The sequence below is a fragment of the Nuphar pumila genome, unplaced genomic scaffold, assembly GCF_984573655.1.
Source record: "Nuphar pumila unplaced genomic scaffold, dmNupPumi1.hap1.1 HAP1_SCAFFOLD_2459, whole genome shotgun sequence".
Lineage (NCBI taxonomy): Eukaryota > Viridiplantae > Streptophyta > Magnoliopsida > Nymphaeales > Nymphaeaceae > Nuphar > Nuphar pumila.
In genome coordinates this window covers 9262-21281 of record NW_028323928.1, presented here as the reverse complement: position 1 = coordinate 21281, position 12020 = coordinate 9262, and the positions used below count along the sequence as shown (strand labels likewise).

The following is a 12020-nucleotide window of genomic DNA, read 5'->3' as shown; positions in this document are numbered from 1 at the left end:
AAAGTAGTAAATAGGCCACAAAGAAATGTACTCGCAACAGCGAGTCTGGGTACCAACAAGGCAGCTCTGGACTTCAGCAATTTCCGGTCTCGGGATGAGTGCGGCAGACTGGGCAGCAGTGGTGCAAGCAATTTCGGAATCTGCGGCCTCACACATTGTCAACACGCTGTCGTACCACACCTTGATCTCCTTGAACTCTGCAGGAGTGTAGCCCAGAGCGTCAATGTACAAGGCCTGCACACACGGTGGCATGTCGGCATGCCATACTCGCCGCACAATCGCGGAAAAAAGTTGCTATTGCCTCATGCTGCAAACATAGAGCGCCCCTTCAATTAACTGCTTTGTCTCGTGAGACAATGTGACCAAGATTAGCCGCTTGACCCACTGCCAATGGGCGCCGGCGCCGTCTTGATGATGTCAAGGCTGCAATGATGCGAATCAGGCATGGGAAGCAAGTGAAGTGCACTGCAGTGCATGAGAGGCCTTACCTGGCAAGAAGTCGACAATGCTTGATACTTTGAGTCACTCAGAGTGTCGCCAGCAGACAAATCGGCAGTGGGGTCGCATGCAGCCTTGAATTCCACGCTCGCTAGGATCATATCGGCCATGACCGCAAGAACACAACTGCTGTACTGCGTCTCGGCGCCCAATGGAAATGTCTCGGTGTCCATCTGGGCCCAGATGGAGCGCCTGGCAGTAGTGCAGTACGCTGCATGCCAGCTGTGCGTCAGTTGTGATACGCGCGCGCAAAGCACGCCAACCTACCTCCCAGCGCTGGTGAAGCAGGCAACAAACTATCTCAAGATGGTGATCAGTGGTACAATCACACATCATGTTGGCCACCATTCACGGCCTGAGAGCCCAGACAGTTTATGAAAAGATGGCGCTACAAAGACTTGGAAGTGGGTGCCGCTGCAGATGGTAACATGACTCAGCATGTGATGAAGGTGCGGCCGGTGGTCAGGTGCGAGTGTGCATCATGTCATGGCATGTGGCGCGACTTCTTCTAAGCCTCCCACCCCAAGGCAACCTGAGTATCCATGGGACAGAGAATTAACACCGAGACCAAGGAAAGCCTGTCAAGTGCCGGAATCATTGTAAGAAGAAGTAAGAAGCTCCTTGTCAATGCTGGCACATGGTGAAGTGTGAATGACACAGTTGCCGAGTTGCATCTCAACGAGCCTGAAATGCTGGACTGAAACGAGATGTTTAAGAGCATACAGCCACAACGTTCTGCAGCACGCATCAAAGATCTCTCGGAGGAGCGTACAAGGGGCGCCTGCTTTGCAAATGGTGCTGTTGTCGAGGCTACTAATTTCGCTTGTGTTGGCACGTATACCAGCGCTGTTGTGAAGCACCACTTGCTCATTTGTCGTAGGCCAACCCAATCATAATGGCGAGCACATTGGTGTCTCCAGTGCATGTTCCATTTCCCTGATATCGGCACAGACAATCGAGCGCTGCTATACACTGCAAGTCCGGCCATCTGTCAGCATATAGTGATGTAGCTGTCAGGCGGATTATCTGGGGATGCGTTGAGGACTATTCCACAGAAGATCTGTGCATAACAACTCTTTGCGATACAGCGCTTCTAGGCACAATCCAGTCGTTATTGCTGTGACCATATTGAGAGATTTTTCGTGCTTGACGAGGCATCGTCCTCATACTCATCAAACATCACATCAAATGGCTTCGGACTTTTGCTTGGCTTCCTTCTGTTTCAAGATAAGGTGCATCCAAGATCTTGCACTGTGCACCGCTCTCTCAACAGCAATATCTCATTGTCAGCAATCATGAAGCCATGTGAACATTGTGCGAAGATCTGGCTAAGCAAAGAAGTGCTGCATCATTAGACCGCAAGCACGCCTGGGCGTGCGCGCTTTGCGGTGTACTGCCACTCATCCGAGTATACAAGTCTGGACTCCGAATTCCGAACATTTCGCATCCAAATACGGAAAGCCCATGATAACCAATCGTGTACCCACTTGCTCTTGTCGGGAGGAAAATTCACTTGTAAATGTAAAACATCTGGTCAGCCCTCTGAGCCCGTCGTTGAACTGTCGTCAATTATTGCGCTCCAACAACACTCAGGTTGATGGCAAGTAATCAGGGTTTCGCACCGTGGAGCAGCTCACCACTAGCAGCAGCGTCAACAAGTAAGTTCTCTCCCCTACAGCATATATGAAAGATCAATATGGACTTCAACATAACTCGCAGTGCGTTGAGAGTCCGTGCGAGACGCGCGAAAACGCGAAAATGACCAGCTCATTGGCTTCTAGTCAGGTTCCAACTTCAACAACAACTGACACTTCTGGAGGACGAAGATCGGATGCGTAACACCCCCATCCTTCCGCAAATGTTATGGCGAGCCGGCGAAGCTTCATGCCAGAGGCACTCTCGCGAATCAGCTAGCGTGTACGCGACTCTCTGAGATATAATGCGTCACAGTTGATGGGAACCAGCATACCTGATAATCGATGCATGATACAAGAAAGGGCGCTTGGATAAATATTAATAGTGCCTAGGCCATACTGAAACGGCGATCCCTAATCCCTAGCTGGCGTTGGCCACGTGGAAGGTCAGTGAGGAACCATGGACGTGAAACCACAACCAAGCGAACACTGGGACGCTGAAAGGTCTTGTCAGGGGTGATGCTCACCCGCTGTATTGTGATCGCAAGGCTAAACAACGACATTGTCAACGTGCCTTTGGATCACAAACGGTATTCGTTTGTCAGGAGGGTGTATAATCCGTCGTAATCTCTTGAGATAGGGTCTCACCTTAGGATAGTGCGAACCTGCCTGGCAAGCTGCCAATTGTGCAAACGACGCTTTGACCATCGGCAGTATTAGGAAATCTACGACGATCTGCCCTGGGCTAAGCAGAGGCAGAAACAGAAGCCTGTTTATGTTGTGTTTATCCTTGGAAACATTGAAAATTCCAATTTGCCGGTGCAGAGAAGACCATGTGTGCGGAAGGGCGCACATTGCGATCTGACGGGTGACATTTCGAAGCCGGTGCCACTGCAAGTGCCTGGTCAAGCTCGAGTGGTGAGCCGAGCATTGGTCACCAGGGAGGCCTCACAGCCGTGAGAACATGCTATCTGCCATGAAGACCAGCTGTGTTTGGCCATGGAACATGACTGCGACAACATTTTGCAGGCCGAGCCATGACCCTATGAGCGACCTCTGCATGGATGTGGGCGTGCCTGCACTACAAAAACAGCTCAAATGTGGAGCATGTAAAGCATTCCTGCCACTTAGCAAAAGGCAGGCACGTGCACATAAGAACCTGGTACCAAGGGACTCTTGAATAAGGGTAAAGTTGCCGAGAATGTGCGCAAGGCCTGCCTCGCACTACATGGATGCCATGTGGAGGCGTACAGCAGGATTGAGGGCTATGTTCTGAAGATGGCGGAAGGCACGAAACCTTGATGACTCAGCATGTAACCTGAGTTGCACGATGCGGGTGTTGGGGAACACCTGATGATGTATCCTTGTACAGCACTATCGCATCCACATGGACATTGGCAACTCCAAGAAGAACTTGGGATCACCTGGTGGGAGGGAAACACACACCAAACACAGGGGCGGCGTCTCTGCAGACGCGCATAGGCACCAAGCTAGCATCCGATGGTGAGGCGATGGCATTGTCATCGTCTGGTTCGGACGGCACAGTGCAGCGCGTCCACGAGAAGCCTGTGCTCTCCCGCACCTCCCAGAGCCCTGTCCGAAGGTGCACGTTGTTACGGTCCTTGTCAGCCTGCGTCGGTGCCGTTCCGTCTGATACAAATAGCGTCGGCAGCGACATGGCACCAGGAACCCCTCCATGTTCATTCGCTTCGCAAGCACTCCGCACCGCCAGTACCTGCGCCTAGCCTCGGTTATGTTGCCCCTCAGCAGATGGCTCAGGACTGGGGGAATATACCTGGATGACCTGACTCATAACCTTGCACGAGAGGACACCTGAGCTCTCTGAGCTGGCTACGGCTTTATATATATATCAGTGTGGCAAGATAAGGGGATGTAGCAAGACCAAAGAATGGAGCAAATCTATCCTCTTGCACAGGGGGCTAGTCTAACCATATAAAGCAGGCGACCTTAGGTGACCATAGAGAGCCAGACAAGGGGTGAGTCTGCAACGAGCAATCGTGCAAAGGTCACTGAGATCTCGGGCGTCCGATGTGAACGAAAGAAGCTGACAGCATCCACGTCTAGTCTCTGCTGAGAACATCTCTACAATGATATTCCGCACTATTCTGCCAATTCTGTCATGAGCATGCCCCTCTACCTCAGTGACTGCATCGATGCTATGCAACACACCTGTGACATGTGCGCTGTGAGACCCCCGTGACCTTCATCAAATACAGGGCCAAGGGCGATACATCATGTTTGTCATAGATGAAATTGATGCCCTCAAGCATTCAGCTGCACTGCAAGTACGGTGTTCTTACAGTCGCATCGTAGATCTTTAGTGACATACTGCAATCGATCCTTGACCTGCTGGCGAGATCAAACCATGCTTAAGGTCATGCATGCGCAGGTTACAATTGTTGCTGTTGGGAGCGCATCTGCTTCCCTGCGACTCTGCTTGACTAGATGGTGCGCACCTGAACGACAACATCAACACGGCGCCAATCAAAAGGGTCCAGATCCTTCAGTAGCGTGGGCGAGCGCCCAGACTGCGGGGGTTCTGAGCCGGGTGGCCCGATGGAGTCAGGCACATGCCTGTGGGAGGCCGCCAACGCAGTCATGGCGTTGGAAGAAGCGGGGCAGACAGTGTGCTCGTGATCAAGACTGCATGTTGTGCAAGCGTTGCTGCAGAAGGCCCCAACGTTCAGTGAGCTACCGCCAGCAGATGTGTGGCTATGTCGTTGCATGGGGCTGGCCATGTGTGTGGCTGCTTGCTGCTGCACTGGGTCAGGAGCGGTCGAAGGCGCCTGTTGCAGCTCTTGCCTGTGCCGCTTGCCACTGGATGAGAGTACAGACTGCACACAAGCGCGGTCATCCCGCCGTTGGTGCTGTGCTGCGTGCGACGGTTCTCCTGGCAATGAGGGTGTCGGCCATCGTGCGTCCTGGTGATGTGCTGATGCCTCGTTACCGGTGCAGGCGCCTGCCCTGCCTGTACCCTCGCCGGCCATTGGAAACTTTGCCTGAAGCGGAGGCTCCGAAGCATGCGGAAGGGCGTGCGGAAGACATGGCGGATGTGCATCGCTCCTCAGCCCCGTGCCCTCCCTGCGTTTTGTTTTGGCCATAGGCGCTTCTGCTGATTCAGCGCCCTGAATACCTGTACATGCGCGACATGCTCCATGGTGCTGGCTTTGCACAACGCAGCACTGCGAGTTGAACCCATATCGTGATATGCAGGTCTCCACGTTCAATTTGTGGGAAGCGAGCGATTCTGCATGCTGAATACAAAGCCACTCACATCGGGACCTGTGCCACGTACTAGAACGGGCAGAATGCTGATTTGCCACAATCTGTGAGCCGAATTGATGTCGGAAGGTGTAGCTGCCACAAAAAAGGTGTTTGAAAGTTGGCAGGCAAACAAAACCAGGCATTTGTCAAGAATTTTATGCGCACCATCGCAACCCCGCTCGCGTTTGCTTTTGGAAGCAGACTGAGCAGCATCTGCAGCTCCGCAATCGTCCCTGCCAATCCTTGTCCCGAGGTGACGCGCAGGGGCCCTCGCGGACATGGGCACACCATCCGCACAGGCACCAGCATGGCAGGTGTCTTGTCGAGCAAGTGGTCCCTGGACTGGGGTTGTGCAGTTGTGTCGGTGAACTAAGCCATCGGCATTGGCTTCTGCAGCCATCGGCCAGTGTGCTTGCTGGCCAGCAGGCCTAATATGACCGGGCGGATGGGCCGACTTGGGAAGTGTGGTGCTGAGCGGTTCTCGCAGCTGGGCTTGGGCAGAGGCAATGTGAGCTGGCGCACAAAGTGATGCAGGCCAGCCAGCTGCGTTGCTCTGCTGCATCGTCTCTGGCAGCGAGGTCCTTCCGGTGGCAAGCGGTGCGTTGAACTGCACGCATTGCTCCTTTCCACTGCTCATGGCCGGATTGAGGTTGCGCTGGTGCGCGACGAATGTGAGGATGCCTCGATCCGCTTGCGTGAGTCGCGGTGCAGGATCACTCACAAACTTGGCCGCGTTGAAGCGCAGCAGCGGAGGGGGTGGCCACACGATGCAGCTCCATGCATTGTTTGAGCCCACACATACGTAGTCGAGCAGGGCTCCGCATCTGGCAGGATCTCTGACTGTCTCCTTTTTCACCTGCACTTTCAAGCTGACCTGAGCACACTGAGGCAATGCTGGTTGCATGAAAATGCAGATACACTCCGACTGATGCAAAGGACGAGGCCACATCCTCATACATCGAAATCCATCGGTTGGCAGAGTGCTCTGCACACTAGTAAAGAGCAATGGGGCGAGAAACAGACTACATTGAGCGACATGATTGGCGGCGACTGTGTTGCAAGCAGGCAGGCTTACTCCCACCTTTCTCTACGATGTCATCTCTGAAAGAAGGGCTCCCTGCGTTCATTGACCAGCCAGAATCGGGTGCACTCAGGTAGCAATGCTTGAGGCATGCGCCAACCGAGTTGCCTTAAGCCAACCGTGCAAGTAGCTCACATTGTGCGCCAGTCCACGATGACGTGAAATACATCACTCCGTATGTCTTACATGACAATGCCGCACAGAAATGGGGCGCACCTTCAAACCACTCAACATCAAAATGTCTCCCACTTGCAACCGAGGAAAATGCCTTGGATTTTCGGCGTACAAAATTGTTTTCATCATCATTGTGGAAAGGCGACCATCCTCCTGTTCAGTCTCCAGGGAGGGGTCTGCCATGTGGAAAAGCATGTAACCTGGAACATAGCAATTGTCACCCACACCTCCTTGGCCTGCAGTCGTCTGTTCATCCACCAGCAATGGCATTCACAGCCAGTGACAGTTGCTGCCTTCCCGCGTCAAGGCAATTAAAATAATCATAGTGTCTTGAACGAAAAGCAACGTGCAGACGTCAATGCATCATGAACTGCCGCCATCGGCATGTCATGCGAGACGTAAGTGCATCAAGATGGCATACGCGCCATCTTAAGCAGAGTTTGGCAGCAGCATATTCCCGTTGGCAATCCCTGGATTGCTTGAAATCTCAATGATCGCAAATGACGAAAGCTTACATAAATAGGAATCAAAAGAGTTCGTTCTACAAGCGAAAGCGTACGTTTGTTGCCGGCCTCGTTCGCCACCTGTAGCTGCTCCACCCACCCTATGATATTGACATGCTCAGATGGTCCAGTTGCGCACTCTGCCAGCACAGCAAAGTGCCCCTGAACCATATTATTGATTTAAAGCAAGAGTCGCTTGCTGCATTCACGTGGTCATGTTTGATAGCGTCTTCCTAATTGAGACGCACGAGCAATACATAAGGGCGCGAATAGAAGAGGAGAAACGCCACTGTACATCTGCCGCTGTACAAAGCATGTCAACTGAGTACAATGAGCACGAGCGAGCACTTGTGTGCATGTTCAATTGCACTTGCATTGTCCTGACATTGTCTGGGGCTCCACCCGGGCTGCACCCCCCTAGCGTTTGCGCTAACGACGTTTTGGGATAAGTCAAATGACTCAGACTGCACCCCCGCTCTATTCGCGGTCAAACCTTCGCGAATAGTCTATGCAGTAGCATGGAATGACAGTGGCCGCGCAAAATGGCATGTGCATATAGCTGGGCTGGTGTGTGACTAATCGACATTGCTTCGAAACATTGCCGGACATTGCTGCAACATGGTTCAGACGTGTCTATCAACCCTCGCCGTTTTGGCCAGCGTGGCTTTGGCTCACGCTGCACCTGCATTCAAAGAGACCTTTGACGGTATTGTGCCCCCCATTTATTTCCCGTTTTGCACGTCGACTCCCGTGCCCCAAGCGTTGAGTACCCTGGTTGCACCCTACATGCTATGCTCATAGGCGTATTGTTTGCGCAGGCACCTGGGAGAAGCGATGGCTCAAGTCATCGTGGAAGGAGTCTGATGGATCTGCAGGGGACTTCACTTTGTCAGCCGGCAAGTGGTATGGGGATGCAGAAGCAGACAAGGGTATTCAGACGGGTCCTGATGCTCGGTTCTACACCACGTATACCGAGCTGGCCAAACCATTCAACAACGAGAAGAAAGATCTCGTAATACAGGTATGGTTTTCGTGAGAGGTTGCCATTGCATACTCTTAATCTCCGTTCTATTTCTCAATCTGGCTCGACTGTCGATCGCTCCAAGCTAACGAAGCGGTCCAATGGTGTGCAGTTTTCAGTCAAGAACGAGCAAAAGCTTGACTGTGGAGGGGGTTACATCAAGCTCATTCCTGATTCTGTGAGGTACGGTGCTCGCATTTTTCTCTTGTTCTTGACTTTGATGTCGACAACCTGTATTCTGACGCTTGAACCCTGAGCTCGTTCCGACCTACGCGTCTGAACCAAGCCATGCGTGCAGCAAAAGCGACATGGAGACCTTCGGTGGTGATACCCCCTACTCCATCATGTTCGGCCCTGACATCTGCGGATTCTCCACCAAGCGAGTGCACGTGATCTTCACGTACAAGGGCAAGAACCACCTCATTAAGAAGGACATCCCCTGTGAAACCGACGAAATCACACACGTTTACACTCTCATTGTCCGTCCAGACAACACGTACGAGGTATGTGTTCCAGTACTGCCGTACGTTGGCGTTGGGCTCCCATGGGTTCACACATCTTAAAGTCATGGCGGGTTGCGAAGTGCAGTCGTGCACTCACTTTGTTCATATTCACCGTTGCATGCTACAAGTTTGACAGATGATATTATGGGACTGCAGGTATTCATCGACACTGAGTCCAAGGCCAAGGGCAGCTTGTTCGAGGACTGGGACATGCTCCCACCCCGCCAGATCAAGGTATTTCTCCCATATTGGCACGTCAGGCCGAGCATGCATGTAAATTTTGCACGTATTACTCATATATTCCTTTTGTGTGTGTCTTCGCCATCGTGGCTGCTCGTGCGAACTGGCCCGAGCCAGGGTTTCTCTGTCGGACACGTGTCCAACAGCTGTAATCTGCATTTCAGCCACTTCTTACCAAGCAGCATGAGTGCATTCGTACCTCTTCTCGGCAAATATACTGCGCTGTTTTCAAGACGCTTTTTCGTTGGCCTCGTCTGTCGACATCTCGACAAGAAATGTCGAGTTTGTGCGAGTAGGAATGTGAGACGCAGCACAAGTATCACTGGTACTATCAGAGGAGTGGGGACACCCGCCAAGCAGAGCGAATCCTTAGAACAACTTACATGGGTTTTGCTGAAGACGATTTCGCTCAATGCGTGTTGTTGACAGCTTGCATGACATGTCAGTCATTCAAGTTGTATTCGAACCAAATGCTCCCCACCTTTGGGCTTAAAAGGTAATGGGAAGGGAATTTGGGCAAAGTTTTATTGTTGCCTGAAATGTCATGAATTTCATCTCTGAGTTGTTACGCCAATTGTAGGACCCTAACGCCAAGAAGCCTGAGGACTGGGATGACAACGCAAAAATTGAGGACCCCGAGGACACCAAGCCTGAGGGCTATGATGACATTCCAGAGACCATCTCTGACCCGGATGCCAAGAAGCCTGATGACTGGGATGATGAGGACGACGGTGAGTGGGAGGCGCCCACCATCCCCAACCCTGAGTACAAGGGTGAATGGAAGCCAAAGATGATTGACAACCCAGCATACAAGGTGCGGACCAAGTTGAATGTGCAGCTTTCCGCCCTCTTTGGCTGTAGCTGTCGAGGACCATGTATAAGTTCAGCCTCATTCACATGCCCAGTTTGCTTGAGCTTGGTTCAAAAATTTACTTTATTGCCTAATTTAATTGAAAAATAAAAGCCCTTTGCCTTTGGCAAGCGAAGCAGGTTTTCCCCTCACTAATTTCAAGTCGGATGGATGCAGCACTGACATTTCATTCAGCCAGGTTTCCAGCCGAAGTGCAAGCTGCCATGCATGTGCATCAGAGACTTGTTCCTCTGGTTTTGTGTCGGTTCTCTTTGGGAGGTGCCTTCTGCAATATGTCGAGCTTTTGCCCTGTGCGCGGGACATGGATGATTATAGCCAACCTATCTGTCATGGGTTACATCAATTCTCGCTGATGTAAATTTTCGCGCTCGCTATCACCTCATGTACACCACAAGCAGGCATAGAAATATGACGGGTAGAATCTTCTAGTGTGCAGCAGCAAGCGATCCGGGTTTCAATCAGAATTGAGAGGTTCTCGGCATTTATCAGGGCACAATGCCAGCACAGCGCACGCCACCATCGCTTGCAGGGTCTCGGGTACTCCCATACCCTGGGCAATCCCAGTTTGTTGACAACTGAATTGTTGGGTCATGCCCGTTTTATTTGCCATCACAAAACACTTGCGACAGTTACGTGTGTGGCATGCATCGATGTGCCAGAAGTTAGTATGTCCTTGCAGGGCTCCTGGGAGGCACCAATGATTGACAACCCTGAGTTCTCTGATGACCCCAACCTTTACCAATTCCCTCCTCTCAAGTACATTGGTTTCGAGCTCTGGCAAGTAAAGTCCGGCAGCATCTTCGACAACATCTTGCTCACAGATAATTTGGACGAGGCCCTTGCATTCGCCAAGGACACATGGGGCAAGTCAATTGAAGCCGAGAAAGAGATGAAGAAGACAGTCGAGGTGCGGTTTGCCTTGAGATTTGGGCCATAAACTTTTTCAGGCTACAAATGGCTCATAATATGCTGGATTTGCCTTTGCTGACTTGGTCATGGTTATGAGTTCTGCGCTGCAGCTCCACAAATTGAATACGCTGCTGATCAATTACTCGAGGCCTGACTGATAGCAATGAATGGCTGCACCTGTCCTTCAAAGCTTATCCACAGCAGAAACAATCCTTTGTATCATGAGCAATGTGCTGTTTACAGAATGTGACAATGCATGTTTGCAACAGACCTGTTAAAGTATCAGTCCGTCATCGTGCGTTCGCGTGAAGTCAAGTTGGCTGCTTTTCTCGCCACCAAATCGTGATAGGAACATGACGGCTGCTTTGTTGCTGAGTGGATCCGCGGCGTCAAACAGCTGCCTTGACAAGGTCAAATTTCTTTAGACATAGTTCTTTGGCACGTTCCTGGCGGCATGCAGTGTTGAAAACCATGACGCAGGCAATATACGAATTCTTTCCGAATTCATCGTTGTCGTTGCAATCTAAATTGTCGTTGCACTCTACTCTGGGTCTCCCGTTGCTTTGTTGCCATTCATCAAACGACAACTAGTCTGGTGACAAGTCTAGCACAGCCTGCTATCTGCAGGCTATATTTCCACATGCAGTACATGCTTTATGTGCACCTTCCATGTCGCTTGAGTCCAGTACCGTGCATTACAGGAGGCGGAGAAGGCCGCTGAGGATGCTGCCAAGCCCAAGTCTGAAGAGGGAGACGATAACGACGACGATGAGGCAGAGGAGGATGATGAGGAGGATGAGGATGAGGACCTGAAGGAGGAGCTCTAAGCAGTTGCGTCGATTGCATCCCGTTATTCCCCCGCCTCCCTCCAGCACCGATCTCTCGTCCTCCGGCATAATATTCTTCTCTTTCAGGAACTGGGGCCTGAAAGCGGCAGGACAAGCAACGTCATGGTTATTTTTGCATCACGACGGCTGCATTGTTGCAAGCTGGCTGTGATGTGGTACTGCCCGATGTCCTGGCCAGCTGTCCTGCATGTCTCGGTTCAGCAGTATGACAAATCATTACCGCTGCCCCTTGGCTGCTTCTAGTCAGGTCGGTTTAGCCTAGAGCAGATGTGGAAGCATTTGACACCATATCGGATGATGTCATTGGTGGTGGATGCATCCTACCTTCTAGTCGGACTGCAGTGTCAGACGCCTCCAATCTGTGGACAAGAGTGGTCTCATCTCCCTGGAATGAGCCTGATCCATCACCTCAGTGTTCTTCTGCATGCGCAACATCTCAAGGGATGTAGGTCT

The 12020-nt window shown here is 51.7% G+C and overlaps 1 protein-coding gene across 1 annotated transcript; it reads left to right on the top strand.

Annotated features, from left to right (window-relative positions):
- Positions 1-1393: 1393 nt before the first annotated feature.
- On the top strand, positions 1394-11546 carry LOC149808688 (calreticulin-like). Its single transcript, XM_089995195.1, has 9 exons — positions 1394-1417; positions 7803-7881; positions 7994-8196; positions 8309-8379; positions 8501-8699; positions 8856-8933; positions 9520-9753; positions 10490-10717; positions 11424-11546. The coding sequence occupies exons 1-9, from the start codon at positions 1394-1396 to the stop codon at positions 11544-11546; spliced, it is 1239 nt and encodes a 412-aa protein (XP_089851321.1).
- Positions 11547-12020: the final 474 nt, after the last annotated feature.

What these genes read in the sequence shown, in the direction of transcription:
- LOC149808688 (XM_089995195.1), top strand. Translation starts at nt 1,394, where the DNA reads ATGGCGAGCACATTGGTGTCTCCA. An exon ending in TCCCACCCCGCCAGATCAAG is followed by an intron (nt 8,934 to 9,519) that starts GTATTTCTCCCA and finishes CGCCAATTGTAG; the next exon opens with GACCCTAACGCCAAGAAGCC. An exon ending in AGATGAAGAAGACAGTCGAG is followed by an intron (nt 10,718 to 11,423) that starts GTGCGGTTTGCC and finishes GCATTACAGGAG; the next exon opens with GCGGAGAAGGCCGCTGAGGA.